This window comes from Battus philenor, unplaced genomic scaffold (assembly GCF_028537555.1).
Source record: "Battus philenor isolate CCGP_79_NKW_IND1 unplaced genomic scaffold, ilBatPhil1.0.hap1 SCAF_2, whole genome shotgun sequence".
In the NCBI taxonomy this organism is placed as follows: Eukaryota; Metazoa; Arthropoda; class Insecta; order Lepidoptera; family Papilionidae; genus Battus; species Battus philenor.
In genome coordinates this window covers 13,297,890-13,315,971 of record NW_027181682.1, presented here as the reverse complement: position 1 = coordinate 13,315,971, position 18,082 = coordinate 13,297,890, and the positions used below count along the sequence as shown (strand labels likewise).

Below are 18,082 nucleotides of genomic sequence, written 5' to 3'. Positions count from 1 at the left end.
TGTATTGTTTTATTTGCTTTAATTAATTTTTTTAACATTCATGGCCTAAATTAATTGCTATTATGGTGGGATGTAGGAAAAAACACACCTCAGAATATTTGTGACACATGCTTGCGAGCCTGGTGAAATGTCAACAGTAATTGTACATTTAAACAATATAAATTATAATTCAAAAGACTTACAGGTCTATTACTAAATTATGATAATATACTTATAATAGATTTCTAATGATATTTTGAAATTTATAATAATATTTGGTAAATAACTAAAAATTATAAACATAATTAGAGAAACAAAAAAACCGCTTAAATCATCATGACCTTGGTAAACGACCAAGCAGAGATTCGGTTTCCAACCCGCGGAAACTAAATGTCATTGCGGCTTCTTTTGTAACGAAAAAAAACGCTTTAGAAACAGACAAATGTTAATTAAAATATGTAACATCGTAAAAAAGTCTTAAAAATTATCAAATATGTAATAGTTGTTAAAAAGCAAAAATTTTTTTTGATATTTTAAATAATTTTATGCCTTGACAGTTATCGAAATATAAATCTTTATATAGTAAGTCTAACTTCAACGCACGAAATCCCAAAATAGAACGTTCTCTCGGTGAGTCAAATCATAATGTTGCAAGTTGAAAACAGCGTCCTGTTAGTTACTTTAGTAGAAAACTTCTTTACCTTTTTTAAAACCCATATAAAATTCATTGGTATAAAATATTGATAAAAATATTATATAATATAATTACTAAATAATAAAATGATTCGTTAGAGTCTATTACTTCGCATGTTAAAATGGTAGCTTACTCACCAAATAGTAAATGTCAATTTAAGTATTTGGTACGATTTCAAACACGATACTGGTCAACATTCACAGTTTAGTTAGTCTGTAATACATGCGTGTATGTAAATAAAACATTATTATTTATGTTTAAGAACTATGTTAATCATTTCCAATTAACAAAAATGGAAATTTTATTGACTATTTCCTTAATGTTAAGGTGAGTAATTGTTTATTTAAAATAATTTATTAGCAGTGACGTTAGTTTGCAGTTTTAAATATGTGTGAATTTGTTTACGTTGCGTTTTATACCCAAGTATTTTGAAAATATGGTTACCGTTTCAATATTTGGTTTATTCCTTCAGTTTGTTCTTAGAGTATTGTATTTATTTTATGTTATAAACAAGAAATATATTTTTGTTAATAGTTATACTATAGATGTTAATATAATATTTCGCTCTTTTGAAGCCTTTAATAATTTTTATCGTTTGAAGAACTACAGTAAAAGGATATTATTATATACTAAAAACACTTAGCTGCGTATTGCAATCTATTGTGTAATTGTTAAGGGCGCGTTGAATTATTTTTAATTGGGATAATTGTATCAATTTTATGTATTAGGAAAGAAAACTATATTCATTTCGTAGTATTCTACACCCATTTTTGTTTCATAGTACAGACTTACATAAAAGATAATTATATTGTTTCATATTTCCATAAGGAAAATATAGAATAATACATAAGTTGGCTAAGAATGTTCTCTATAATGTGGTTTAATTATTATTGTCAATACTTAGTACCAAAACATAAATAATATCTTAAATTCCTCATGGCATCTTTGTGTCCTTTTTCAAGGAAAAAGATTTTATTCTTAATATCAAACATTAGCATTTTATATAAAGATTTAAAATAGATATATTATACGACCCGTCTGTAATATGGCATCCGATAGGAAACCTAATGGATTCCCTATATTCTACGAGTAAGAGAGATTATTGATATCCGATTATTGACTGTTGATATTACAAAGCAATTAACTCTCGCGATAAAAAACTCATTTGAATTACGTCACAATTCTAAATACGCCGTTAAAATTTCTTGCAGTAGCTTTTACAGTGGGGACGTAAAAATAAAAAAGTGAACATAGGCTAGAAAACATTGCGCAATTTCCTGAAATATTATTCCTACTACGTCATCGTCGTTTCGGACTGCACCAATAGGCGTTTGCGCAGATTTGCTCCCCCAGATTTTTTAGTGGCAAAATGCTAGGCTTATTGGCGTTTATTTAGGAGGTCGGGGATCAGCTTAATTTTTTTTCTTACTATACTTGAAGGCATCGGGAACTGTAACTTGCCGTGATTTGACAATTTAAATGATTTGAAGGCATTTCTTAAGTCGCTTGTGCAACATTTAACAGACTGACCAAGCGCAATGGTCTTAAAGAGGAGACAGGTTTCGGGTCACTTACGTGTTCAGAATTTCAAATAGAGGTTGTCCGAGAGGCCGAATCACAGTTGGATCTGATATTATATTTATAAACTAACACGATACCATACATATGTAATAATCATACCTTTTTAAATATATATACATATGTATACCTAAAAGCGGTTGCTATTAAGACTGTAGTTAGCTCTCTCCGAACGAACAACGCCCTTTGGCTCTCGTTATCTGTTATTGATAACCACTCGCCCTTTAAATTATAAAATAACACACACTTCAGTAATCATATATATATATATATATATATATATATATATATATATATATATATATATAAATTTTGCGATGATACTAAATCGATTGGAGGAAAAGTTCCTTCGTATCTTATATGAAAATTCGAGACATATTTTTGAGACCTACGTTGCATTTTTTCTTTTTTTTTTAAGTAAAACGATAAAACTATTCCAATTTCTTTATTAGATTCAGTCTTTTTTACTGAAATAAAAACAAATGAAAAATTGTTCGAAGCTAAATTATATTAATCTGTATTTTTTATTGTAATCTAACCTTTTTAATTCCAAAATTAGCTACATATATATAGTACAGACAAAGTGATTTATTTAGAAGGATATACATCCTATTTTTGTCTCGACCTATTTTGTCTAGAATTCGCGTCGAAAGGGTAAAACCCAACGAGATATGGTAGTGGTACAGTATTACGTAATTAATTAGAAAGTTACTAGACTTTTGCAACTATTGCGCTGATTCATGAGATTGTACCTATTTATTCCAGTAATTAAATTTTTCGTCATGTTATTGCCCAAATCAAGACAATATGAATTTATTCATATTAATATTCACTTAACATTATTTATAGAGAACTGATATACGTGATGAGAAAAATACAATAGGATCCTAATTTGACAGAATCGAGAATCAAATTGAGCTATATTTTCATGGCTTCCTTAAAATACAGGACTATGAGATTTCCAAACGCAACCTCGTGTCTTTTACGAGTTTTGTAAACTTTAAATTTATATCAATAATACAAATAGAAGAGTGTTTTAAAGCTTTCCCAGCTATTCTTAACCATCCTGTAAAAATTGATCACTCTTAAGTATATTACGTTTTTTTTTTCTATTGGAATACGTCAGGCCAATAACTTTTGATCGTACAAAATCTGTAAAGACAGATTTAATAATTTTGATATGTAGTTATTACGAATTTTTAAAACGCTTTTCATACTATATTATCAATACGCAAATTATTATTCCTGAAACCCATGATTTTTTGATATGGTGTACCATACATTAATTGACAGCAAATGAACTATACATTCACCGCTTTAAATATTCATCCCGTATATGCTATTATTCAGTTACCTTTATAATTGCATAAAAAAGTTCATTGGCCAAAGCACTGTCATATAAGATTTGTCAAACTCATAGACACACTTAAATCTAATAACACGACTATCTGTAGTAGTATTATTTACAAATTGCACAAACAGGCCTTACTAGTTTCACTTTTCTTAGTAATAGGTCATATAGGTAGAGGCCCTTTAAGTAGGATACTACGGTATGTCTTTTAACTTGACGAATATGCAAAAGTGATAGTTTATATAAAGAGTTGTGTAGATTTTTAAATTCTACACAACTTCCCTTTATAAGTCACCATTCACGTCGACGCCATTGCACCATTACACCAAGAGTGGCGAAGTTCCTTGATAATTCGAAATATCTTTTAAAATTTGAAATTTTCGCGAGCCGCTATTGATAATGTATTTAAAAAATATGCATAAAAGAATTTTTTATCATTTATAAATATGTATAATACAATAAAAATTAAGTATAAATGATTTACTTCTCTACATAATTCTTTATATTTTGCTTAAATATGTGTTTGCAATTCACGTATTTTAAAGTGAATTAAAATGTTTCATATAACACGTTGTTTCGAATATAGAAATAATTCGACAAATAGTCGTCAAAGAAGTTGTATCCTCCGCTATACACCATTCTCGGAACTTCGTATAGAATAAGCTATACATAGAATTTGAGCTTTAGAATATTCTAGAACTAAGATGATTGATTAGCGGACGGACTTTTCAATTACCGGTATTTTAAAATTTTGTTTCAAATCAAAATATGACGTAGATAATATCAAAATCTTTTAACTTTTATTGTATTGGCAAAAGTAAAATTATAAATGAAAATTCCGACTTGACCACCCATCATTTAGTACATACGTAAGACTGCATTCAACGACTTTAACAAGGTCATCTCTCAACTTGAACCTTAAAGCTGCGCAGAGCATCTGTTCTGCGCGCTACGTGACCTGTCCACTGCTATTTCAACTTGTCAATCCGCCTGGCTATGTTCTTCTTTACCACATTCAATAAAGTGTTCATAAATATACATATCTAAATAAACAACACATAAAATGAGAGTAACTGTCATAGATAGAAAGACCGTGCCATATGCATTAAACTAGTGGCAATGACAACTATATAAAATTAGATGAAATACATGACTGATTTCTGAGAGACAATTTATAAACTGATTTTAAGGGTTAGAGCGTTAATAACTATTATTTCGTAAAGATGAATCCTTACTTACTTTACTTATCTATTTTATAACATGACTTCAATAAATGTCACGCTATGAAAAGATAAGTAAAGTAACAAAGTCGGTAAAAATTTATTTATTTTTATGTTTCAGCTTAACCGGTTTCAAATTTACGCACGCCGTAACACCAGCGCTAATTCTGACACCTCTCATAGAAGAGAATAAAACAGAGGAAGCAAGAAAACTAGCCAGTGTAGATCCTCTTCTCTTTCTCAACGTGACCAGTTACTCTGGTTTTCTTACAGTAAATAAGGAATTCGGTTCTAACCTTTTCTTCTGGTACTTTCCGGTTCCGAACAAACCGGTGGACAAAACACCCTGGATAATATGGCTTCAAGGAGGTCCGGGGGCGAGTAGCCTTGCCGGCCTGTTCGACGAAATTGGACCCTTCGAATACAAAAAGGATCTGGGTCTCAAAAGTTAGTAAAAACTAATATTTTTTCACTTTAATTAGTTTGATTAATTTGCAATAGGTTGTAAATATTACTATGCCCATCATTTCTGTCAAGGAGTTCTAATTGGTCCGATTTAAAGCGCTGAAAAGGATTAATGTTCCTTTTACATTTATTCCGTTTATAAGTCGACATCGTTACCATGATTGAATTTTTTTTTTTATTGATAACTGAAACCAAAGAAATCAATAAATTTCTTAAAATTGTAGTACGTAACTGCCCGAGATTCTAGAAGGATTTCTCAAGTTTTGCTAATTTAAAAAAAGTGTTTTAGGCTCATCATTGTTATATTATTTACGACGTAAAAATGCCTGTCAATAGTTTAAACATGGTATAAAAGGTAAATCGAAATTTTAAAGAATTTAAAAATTATACGTAATATTGCCAGATGCTCTTAAAATACAAATTCACGCGAAACACAGAAAGTTTTCATCATGTCACTCAATAGACGCCCACTGCAAGACATGGGCCTCCTCCAAGGATTGTCCACAATGAACGCTTTTGCGCTGCACGCAACCAACGACTTCCCGAGTCTTCCGGCTCATGGCCACCACTCGAGTGGCACCTCCACAGTTGCATTTACCCCGCCCACTTCTAACGAGTAATTCTTCGAGCTAAGTCCGTGACCTTTGTTCTTCTTTATCTTCATTTCTGTCTCCACATATCTTTCTGAGCATAGCCTACTCCATTTCTCTCTAAATGACTTTGTTCCACATATAAAGCCTATCGTAAACGTTCACGTCCCAGTTCAATAAGTCATCACCAGCAGCAGACTCGACAAATATTTTGGTGTAATAAGCGAATGTTTTACTCTTTTAATCAGTTCATTCACTTTCAGTTCGCGAGTCGTCGTGGTGTAATGAATTCTCTATGGTGTTCATAGACAATCCGGTCGGCGCTGGTTTTAGTTTCACGAACAGTGTCGACGGTTTCACCAGCAATATGACGATGGTAATGTCACTAATACCATTTAGTTTAAATGTCTGTTATCGTCAATATTTTAGATGCAGGATGCCCACTGCTGGACATAGATCTCCCCTGGAGAAGGACCAATAAAGATTTTCAATATAAACCAGCATTTTCAGACAGCTTCACCAACGTCATTAAACAAAATTAAACAGTTAGAGAATTAAACAGTACTTCTTATCACGATACATTTAAAATTTGGATTTATAATATAAAAATTAAATTTTCAGTATTCCAACCAGTTATACACCGCGGTGGAGCAGTTTGTCAGACTGTTCCCGGAACTGCAAACCGCGCCGCTGTACTTAGCTGGCGAGTCATACGCCGGCCGATACGTGCCAGCCTTCGCACACAAGACGCTTGAGGAAAAGGCAAAAGGCGACCGTGCGAAACCTTCTTTCAGTTTAAAGGTAAACATTGTTAGTGTACATAAATAAATAGTCTGGTCTTGCCCTGCCCGCATCCAACGATTTCCTGCGACCATAACTTTGTCGTCAGTCCATCAAGTGGGAGATCTACCCGCGCCGCATACCCGCTCATTGTACCTTAGTTAAATAAATAATATATAACAAATAAATAAATAATGTGCTATACACACTCCAACTGGGCATTTTTCAGGTATATTGTTGTAGGACAAGGTTTGACATTCTTTAATAATCATTTTCAAATACCTTTCTCTTATTCCTGTACTCTTCTATGATTAATCGTATGGTCTATCTTTCCTCTTCTTTCATTCTACAAATTTCTATCATTCCTTCTCATACTAATTTCCATTCATTCATTGTCTCACTTCCTTAAATATCAAAGATCTGGGCTATTATCACATTTATTCACTTTACGTTTAATTTATATTCTTATTTAATATGCTTATTTATTATACATTATCACAGTTTTCAGTTTTTGTTATTTTTACATTATATTATTCTGAGTTTTTTAATATTTGTCCCTAGTTCGTTTTTATTCAATTTTTAATTTTAATTTCTCTACCTCCTGTCTATTTGATTGCTTACTTGACCTGTACCAGTTTTATTTCTTTTCAACTGAGCTTTATGCTATCCCAATGAACAATGTATCCATTATTAACAATATTTTGTCACATTTTTAACGTAAATATTTTCCGTTAAATTGTGGTCGCACTCATACAATATATTTCAGTACATAAATAACTTATATCTTACAATAGATCCATATTAATATCATTTTTATTAATGTTACTCAATGGCTTATAGGTATTCTCTACCAGTTAACTTGAAATGGTGCAGGAATAATAAGTGGGCAAGGTTTAAATATGCTAAATATTATAAATATCTAAAAAATGTAATTACATACAATTTTTTTTATATATTTACAGATTAGTAAATTATCTAATTAGTAAAGTCGACTGTATTTCACCTCATGATTACTAAAACATTCAATTTCATTAGTTATTTCAGCTGACAATAAAAATAATCATATATAGAGTTTATTTATGTATATGTATACATACATATATGTACATATTTATTACTAATTACATATAAATTAACATCGACACAAATGCAACCTTCTAATTTTATTACCAATGTAATTAGATTTTTACATGTCACATGTTTTACATTTTAATCCCATGTTACAACAATATTTTGTTCACTTTATGAGCAGTCCCAATGTTATATAATTAAAACAATAATGTTGCCACAATCAAAAAATATTATTTGATGGTGGGATAACTGTATCAGTGTTAAAAAAATGTTTCAGGGTTTAATCATGGGTAACCCTGTATTGGACAGAGAAGGTGTTATGAATACAACATCAGCGTTCTATAATTGGGGTCTGATTGATGCCCAGGGTGTGATAGCTATGAAACCATTCGAGATGGAGTACATCAAAGCTGTTAAAGAGGGCAATTCGAGTGCTGCAGTTGTGGTAGGTTTAATTTAATTTATATAATTATCCACATAGCATGATTTACAGTGAACACTTGTGTACATCATGACAAGTATGCTTGAAGAGCTCATAGAAACATAGAAACTAGAATAAAAATAAACTTCTATATAATGAAAAATTCATCTTAAACTACGATGGTTTCATACATGCCCTGATCTGAGAAGAGTCCAAGAAAAAATTGGGTTTGTTTTGTGGTCACAGTAACTTTAACACATTTTCAATATTTATCATCACTTTTTAAATCCTTCACAATATAAGTTTTTTTACAAGTTTTAATAGATTTATTTAATTTTTAATTACAATGTTATTAAGAGAGATTACATAGAAGTGTATTGTAATACCATGCACAGTTGTCCACCAGACTTAAATTAATAATTTTATGAAGCGTAGACATAGATATAATGAACATATCTTAATTTATAGTGTTAACGTCATGTAATTTTATTAAAATTTTATGCACTTAGTCTGATAATTATATATATATATATATATATATGTGTATATATATATATATATATATATATATATATATATATATATATGAAATTATCACACACGTAAAGAAAAATAAATCATAACATATTTCAGTGTTCACTTTGAAATAAATTATGTATAAAATACGGGATTGGGAAAAGGCTTTTAAGATTGTTGCCTGTCGTGTACGGTTGCGGCGACGGTGCTCTTGCTCTTTCTCCTCGGCTCCCACCTCACCGCACTTTCTGAACGCGCGGTATAGCAACTTCGGTAGCACTATGAGAAATTTTTTTAGAATTACTTTTAAACTTCATTCCGCAGCGGTCAGTAGGACTGGACGGCTTCATATGTGTCAGCCAGTCATGTTGTCTGAAATATATCAGTCGATTAGAAAGAAGCTTTCAAGATTTTTGCCGACAAATTAAACTAAACATTTACACCTATAAACAACCACAAAAAATAATGTTTTGTGTAGAATATTCTTAAGCATTTATTTGGATTTATGCATCTTTATATTATATATTAATGATTTTTATCAAAATTTCACAGCTTCGTGATAAATTCCTGGATAGGTTGCAAGACATGGCGTCACAGACGCAATTATACAATGTCTTAACAAATTACGGAGATCTGTGGGGTTTCATGGACTACATTAAATTGGAGAATATAAAGGAGGCTTTACATGTGGGCACTATACAGTATACATCCTCGAATGTCAGTGTGCATATACACATGATACCCGATTTTCTAACAAAAATGACGCCGATTATGGATACGGTGCTAGAAAATTACGAGGTGCTCATATATTGGTAAGATTTAATATTTTCGTACGAGATTTGATGCAATTAAATAAATATATTACTGATTTTTTAAAAATCCAAAATGATTAAGCACTTTCATAATATGAAAGGATGAAATATTAAAAAAAAGTTTTTAAATGTACAGTATACATTATTTATAATCTAATGAAACGGAACATTTACATTTAAAGATCTTACAAATGTGTTTTACGTAAGCTATAGGCAAGCATACTGTACCATAAGATAAAAAAATTGTTGTAAATAATCACGTTTAAATTTAAAAAAAAAAATAATTCGTTTTATTTCCATAAAAATAAAATAAACATTAAATAAAAAAGTAATATATTGTAATAGTAAAAACATTATGAAAATATTTGGCATTTTTAGTAATGTTGTAATAAAATGCATGTAATAACACACTTTAAAAAAATATTTTAATAGCAAAAACGTCTTGATTTATTTTAATTAAATAACCAGTAGAACTAATAAAACTAAAACTAACACTTCCTTTCATTTATTTCCCACAAAATTTAACATAGCAAAACAAGTATCTCTTATTACTATAAAATTACTAATAAATAAGTTAACTGAATTATACATATATAGACTTAAGAATCAATGTGTTAAAGTGCCCCACCGAAATCGCTGTACCTATCCAATTTGCTCCTGACGAGACGGGGGAATATCTACCGCTCTTTTCCTTCACTCCGTTGTCAGCATTTGCGTCAGCGCTTATGCTCTTTCTCCTCGGTGCCATCGCGGCATTTCCATAGACGCGGTACAGGGGTTTCGGTAGCACTATGCGAGAATTTAAAATAACGTTTAAATTTCTTTCTACAGCGGTCAGCTAGACCTGACGACTCCATGCGTGTCGGCGGCTGAGTGGAGGCGACAGCAATGGCGTTGGAACGGCCGGGATGACTTCCTCAAAGCGCCGCGGATTCCCTGGTGGTATAATGAAAGCGATGCTGGGTAAGTAAGACAAGGAATTAGGGGATAAGTAACCGATATAGTCCAGCGGCAATTGGCAAAGCAAAGGGCAGCTGCTGGGGCCTTTAGGTTCAGGACCGGCAAGGGCTTAAGGCACAAGTTGTACAGACGGACTTGTGAGATCCGTCTGGAGACACTAGATGTTTGTCGCTTCTCAATGGTCTTTTTATCCAACAGAATGTTTTATCGCTTACAACAAAGAAAAGTTATATACAAAAAGACAACGGTATTGAAAGACTTATTGTCCAGAGTAGAGTGCATATAAGTAATAGTATAAATCATTAGTCATATTCTTTTTCAAAATAACCACTGCTGTTATATCCATGCCTGTGAAATACCCAATTAAATGAACTCATTTAAGGAAATCGTCCTGTTTGCCAAAAATTTAAAATAAGTGTCAAGCACAGATTATTATTTATGTGGTTGGCATACAATATTAATACTAACACTGCTGGTGTCCAAGTGTCACAGTTAATCAGTCAAGTTAAGCTGACCTAAATAACACAATAAGTTACACCTTCAATAGTTTAAGCATCATGGAGTTAAGTTGATGTTAGCAGGGGTAGCCCCGTGATAGAGGACTAAGAGTTGTGATCATAGGTTGCGGGTTCAATTCCTGTGATATAATTGTATATAGTTCAAACTGTGCATTACCTATATAGGATTGCCACTGCTTACAAATAGGTTTCTATGGATTCGGCAGCAGCTTCCTCTGTGTACCATAACACCACACTGTGTGAGGATTATGGCATATGCCCTTGTAGATATCTTTAGGGGAGGCCTATGACTTGCAGTGGATGTCTCTGATCTTAAATGAGGATGTAACTTAAGCTGTTGTTAGTTTAAGTTAACTATAGCTTTAATCAAAATCATAACCAGAAGACTTATAATTCATTATCATGTCAGATAATAGATTCCTACTGCAAAGCATAGGTTTTTCCCGAAGTTTGCAAGGATGATCAGTTTTGCTGTACCTGCACCTAACGACTTCCCGCAACTTTAACTATGTTGTCAACCCACTTAGTGAGGGATCTTCCGACTAGTGAACCATTCACTTCTTTTAATGTAAACTTTTTTTTTTAACAGATACGTTAAAACCGGTGGTAGATTTACCGAAGTTCTGATTCGAGGAGCCGGTCACCTTGCACCTATCGACAAACCCGGTCAAGTCAAGCAACTGGTCTCATACTTTATCAGAGGTTTAGATATGCCAATGTCGCCGAACTATCAAATAAAACCAGAAGATACACCGGACTACAGTATACCATATAGTGGTTCAGATTTTAAAACTGGTATGATAATAAGTATCAGTTTCAACGTTGTGTTAGTTCTGGGCATTGTTCTGTTGGTTGTGTTCGCAGTGCGATGGAAAAGAAGAAACGACGATTACTTCTATGCTCCGCTTTCAGATGGTATATTATCTATGTCATAATGTGTTATAACGAATGTAATAAGTTCTAAAAAACTAGCGTTTTAATGTAATCGGTTGTGAAGAAAGGTAGGTAGTTAAATATTACTGAAATTGATCACCGTCCATTTACAAAAAACTATTAAAACTTTTTACAGGATGATTGGTTATCGGTGTAAAAGGATTAAACAGGTTAATGTATAGTTCATTTGCTGTCAATAAATATATGGTACACTCTATCCAAAAACCAATTGTTTCAGTCATACTAAATAACGTAATAACAATGTATTAAGAAAATTATTGTTTTTTTTTCTATCCATTCAGACTATACTGCCAGAAGTTATTGGCCTATTGTATTCTAATAAAGAGTCAGACTTATCATTTTATACAGAATGTAATTATGAGTAAAAACTTTAAAGCTTTTTGCTTTGACAAATGTACTATATATTCACCCTCTTAAAATTTTAATTCTTTATCAATCACATTGTTTTTGATTAAATAGTCTCTTGGTAACTGTGTTATTAATAATTAAAAAATAAAAACTTAATCTTTTGTGATAACCTATTAGAGTTCAATAGTGGTGTCCAAATTTTCTTTTACTTCAGTCCAACTGTACATCTATATGCTACCAAATAAAACTCTTCGCATCTATTCTAATAACAAATATTATATTGACTGTTATAAATGTGCACATTGCTGTATACATATCACATGTTTGGCTAAAAATAAAAATTTTATACAATGTATAAATGTTAGAAATAATATTAAAAAAGTATTTATTGCCCTATTTAAAAGAAAAACATATGTATGGGATCATCATCAAGTATTGATAATTTTTATCGATAATTTTTAGCAAGAAATAATTATTCTTCCACAATATATATGAACAATTATAGTTAAAAGCTGGTATAGTTATTAATGATTTGATGCCCCAGGGATACGAGTATTTTAAAAATACCGGAAAGGATAAAAGTATTAAGTATAAACGTAACAGTAATTTTTGATTTAATTGGTTTAAAAAGCAATTGGAGGAGTCTACCGAAACGTAATTTTATTTAGATACAGAAATATGGAAAATTTAATAGTTAATCGTTAAAAAACAATCATTACATAAATAAGCAATGTTATTATAATTTAATCTTTAATTAATTCTTGTATTCTCCGGAATGTTCTAGAATAAAATGAAAATTAAGATTTCGAATTCAGAATGCAAATAATAATTCCACTGGTCCTTAGATTAAATATAATAATTAAATATAAATTTTGTTCGTATGTATACACCTTCTAAACCAGTGTACACTTTATGACAAATAAGGAAATTGACTACATTATTGTTGTAATAGTAAATATTATTAACGTGCTAATATAATATGGAAGCGGCTTCAATCAGTTATTAATATTAACTATATTATTACTATTTCCGGAATCTCACAGAAGGAAAATTTCTCATCTTACTCGCATATTGCTATACTTTCGAAAGCGGTTTCCATAATAAGTCAGCTCAACTTTTGATAAATATTCATCTAAATATCCCTTCTCTGAATATCATAATGCTTAAGCAAGCGTTAAATGCAACAAGTTTGATAGTTTTTAAAATACAACAGAGAATTTAATATGATATCTTATAAACAAAATTTACAGAGCATTCGTCTTCCGTAATGTATCTCAAGTTATGTTTATATTTCATAAGTACAAGTATGTTTAATTATAAAAATTTAATTGATTAAATAAACTTTTTAACGTTTGCTTATATAGATGACTTTTATTTCACCCTTTACCTTAATTTTACTTTTTATATCTGATAAATTGTAGGATTCGCCTCTTGTATTATGATTTAGACCCCTGTTGTTTTTTTTTCACTGAATATACACTGCTGTTGAAACCGTTTTGCAGTTTCCACTGGTTGGAGTAAGCAATCGCTTAAATTAAATTAACTTATTTCACTATATTGTGCCATAGATGTTCTTTATACATTCATTTTGTTAATGCATTCAAAATTTATGTTACACAAATCAATTGATCACTTCTTAAATATGTACATTTAAAACGATAAAATGAGCATTACGACGTGAAACTCGTCAGTGCACAATGCATCGCTTACATTTATATGAATGAAAATAATTATAATTTTTTGTCTATGGTAAGAAACGCGAATTTTACATTTCTTCTCATTACTCTGCATTTTGCTGAAAAACCAAGATGCCAGACTGCTCGAAGAATTGCTCGTCTGATGTGGTAGTGGGCAGGGCCCATTGTTCATGCAGCCGATGGTCCGTGTGGCCGGAAGGTTCTTGAGTGATTACCACGACCTGGTAGACGCAAGGGGGTAGACACCCCACCAGGTGGACATTGACATAGATAAGGTGGCGGTAAGTTTGGATGCGTGAAGCACAGGACCGGTAATCATCGCGATCTATGAAAGAGGCTAATGCCAACGGGCGTCTATCCGCTGATACGATTATGATGGTAATAATCCCCCATTTGTAAATTACTTCTGAATCTCAACGAAATATATCTATTTCTTAAGCAATTAAATAAATGCTACATACTCGATGACTCTATGGTTAAATCTAGAATTTTGCGATAAAGCATCTATTCGATTTTAAAAACGATACGCATTGTAATTTATCTTTAAAGGAGGTATTTTTTTTAAGCGGTTTTAAAAAAAAACACCAAAATAGCGCAGTCACATAAAAACTACATCAATCTGTTTTGAAAAAAAGAAAATTTATACGATAAAATTGCAAAAACATCAATTAAGCAGTCTCACCGTGTTTCCTGCTGACAATAAGTAGACAGGTCTGAACACGAGACGAAATCGCAATGCCGATTTTAAATCTAGATAGATTCTTCAAACTGTCGTTGCTGCAATGAATTATGTACAACGATACTAGAATGCGTCTTTTTATAATCTATATTACAATAAAATAATGAAATCATAGTAAATATAATCGTAAGTATTTAAATCGTAGTAAATATAATCGTAAAAATTAGCAAAACACATTACAATAAACCAGGTCAGTATCGAAGAAGTTTTTAAAATACTAAGGATAGTAAGAATTATGCATAGACAACATTAGGTGTACTAGGCTTGTAGTATTATAATATACACAGTATTATATAATAATCAACAATCACCACCTGTATCCCAACGACTTTTCGCGACCTTGTCTATGATTTAGCTCCAGCTAGTGAAGGATCTGCCCAACTAAGAATAGGACCAATATTTACTCACACTCAGAGTGATTTGACGGTGGCAGTTGTGTAATTCGCATTGTTTGCCGCATACGCATTTATCAGTGGGCTGGCGGACGGTGCACTTTGTTGCACGACTACCATTGCATGTGCGGAAGTGGCTAAATATTGGTCCTTTTCTTACTTAGGATGGACTTCCGCATGGTAACGCCTGATTCCATTAAATATTTAAGGATCTACCCACGCCGCATTCTTTTTCTACACCCGTTAGAGCCGAAAGGTTCTCGAGCGACGATTCTCTCATGTGCTCCGCCCGTTTCCACTTCAGACGGGTATTTCTTCAAATCTGCAGAACTCCTCATTTCTGATTCGTTACTTATACAATAGAATTATTCATTATATTACTATTGTCAAAAATTCACTGTTATATTCAGTTTCAGCAGATTCGAGATGACAGCTCACTCAGGGACCTAGGGGCAGGCGGTAACAGGTCTCCAAATTCTTAAGATCACTTAGGTGGGACCACAGTGGAGTAAATAGACGCAAGAGCCCAGGGAGACGAACTCTGAGCTGTCATTTAATACGCGTTTCGATTAATGGTATCTGAGAGGAGCGAACTTCAAATCCATTAGTTGCTCTGGTTAGATTAATTATTTGAATATTTTAACACAACAATTAAAATTTCTATTAATTATAAAAAAAATCAATTCGGTGTTTTAATTTTTCTTGGCATCAATTCAAAAATATAGATAATATATTGAAATTGATTGTTTAAAGTTTTTTATTCTTAATTAAAATTATATTGACAGATAAAAAAGACACAAATAGTTTTAAAAAAAATTAGTGTAAAACTATTTTTTGATCCATTTAGAGAATTAAATGTTTAATTGGGTCTTCGTTGTTTTAATAGCGGGCTTTAACAAATGGGATATAATCTCTTCTTGTATTAATACTAGCATATTTCAAATATTACACATTTTAATCTACAGATTAAAAATACTACAAATAAGACTCTTCAGTCGATATTACTACATCTTTTATTATTAAATGAACTGTTACCTCTCAAACAATTACAATTATAAAGTTATCTTGACAACCCTATGTTCTACCTTTAAATTCAAACTTCTATTCGGCCAGTACTATATATCAGGATATGCAAACTTCAACGTTATTATTCCCCAAACGAATACAGATATTTTATACCAGACTGCTCTTCCGAATCTGTTTTATACTAATATGTTTATGTTTATTATGAAAACGATGACTATGTACCCAACCCACGTACTGCAAGGCCGTCGAGTTGAATGTACATACTAATACTACATATAAAATAACACAACATGATTTCACCTCACATAATCCTCATATTGAAACCGTCAAAATTTAAAAATGTTTCTTGTTTCCGAATATGGAAAATTAACGAATAGAAACTGTAAATAGCTAATAAAATGCGTATGAAATTTTCTTAAACATAAAATTTAAAATTGTCGCCTGTTTCCTTATTTTGACGTAAATATAATGTAGATTAAAAAGTACAACATACATTATAAAAATATTAATGTCCCGCTATCATTGCCAATTGCGTTTTTTTTTAAATGACGAAAGCATCAACAGAACCATTAAAATTCCGAGATTATATCTTTAAGTTTATTACAAAATAGTTTCTGCATTTCAAAAATCGAATGTAAAGAAAGTTATTTCTAAAGTTTAATTTTTCTAAGCCTTTATGATGTCAGTTAAGTTTTCCTAGAATTAAAAAATTAAATAAAAAGTATTATTAAATAAATAAACTACGTTTTATTTCATCACAGATTATAATATATATAATAAAATATTGGACATAAAACAACAAAGTAAAAATGTTATAATAATTTTTTTTTTAATATTTGTCATTGAAAATAAACTAATAAACAATAAAAACTAATATAAAAAAGAACCTAAAATTTTTCTTATTAAAAAAAACACAGACAAATAATCCAGAAGCAGCGTGTTTATTCACAGAGGTGGTTTCAAATAATTTCCAATTCACGTCTTAAATGGATCATGAGGGACCAACGCGTGTTCTGAATGTCAATTTTACGCTCCGAAAAAAACCCAGAGCGTGGGAAATTGTAACTGCGGCTCCAATTGTATAGCCGGCGCCGTAATGCGCTATTATGGATCGCGTTCACGTCTCAACAGTACCGCGTCGATGTTTGTTTTACTACACATCCTAAATATAGAGCAAATCACATTTTAAAAGCGTGCAAGAATCTATCGCGAATGTCGGGAGCGTGGGAGCGAGTTTATGCTAAACAGGTCATTGGTACCCCATACCTGTTCTCCGGCACTATACAGGTTGTTGCGTTCAACGCAATTCGACGCGACGCGATGCGCCTACTTGGCGGGAAGATTTTAAGCGGTATAACCTTATTTATTTTTAATAAGAAAGCTGCATCATCAGAAAAATAAAACATTCGTTTTCTATACTTTCGTGTTACAAATTTTAACCTGTTTGTCCATTGTTGCCGTCAATAGCCCTGATTATAATTTTTCTATCTTATATCCAAACGTTAATACATAAATAAAACAGAACTATTTAACTACGTAGATCTCTAAGTAATATTACAACAAGACAGGACATAGTTAATTGAATAATATACAGGAGTTTATAATTATTACAGTGATATTACAAAAAAAAAAGAAAAATATTAATACAATAACTAAATACTTTCTATGAATGTTTGCACATTTTAATACATTTAAAAATAATTTTCTGGAGACAATATTTTAAATAATACTTATTAATATTAATGAAATAACATTAATAATAATTAGTTCAACGCTGTCAAATTTTAAGTTTAATTATATTACAAGCAGCAAATGTCGCTTTAAATATATTATTAGTTGGAAATACAAAACTTTATTAATACTAAATAAATAACGGTATTTTTTATTCATACTTACATAGATAAGATACGGTGAAGATCTTATTTCAATGGAGGTATCAATTGCGGATCGTTAATGTTTTAACGGCGTCAA

General features: G+C 31.4%; 1 protein-coding gene across 1 annotated transcript; it reads left to right on the top strand.

Moving 5' to 3' along the window:
- Window positions 1-881: 881 nt before the first annotated feature.
- On the top strand, window positions 882-12,002 carry LOC137922028 (venom serine carboxypeptidase-like). The gene is made up of 8 exons (XM_068764865.1): window positions 882-1,000; window positions 4,944-5,269; window positions 6,141-6,253; window positions 6,499-6,678; window positions 8,006-8,173; window positions 9,218-9,477; window positions 10,309-10,440; window positions 11,545-12,002. The coding sequence occupies exons 1-8, from the start codon at window positions 927-929 to the stop codon at window positions 11,888-11,890; spliced, it is 1,599 nt and encodes a 532-aa protein (XP_068620966.1). The 5' UTR covers window positions 882-926; the 3' UTR covers window positions 11,891-12,002.
- The last annotated feature ends 6,080 nt before the right edge of the window (window positions 12,003-18,082 follow it).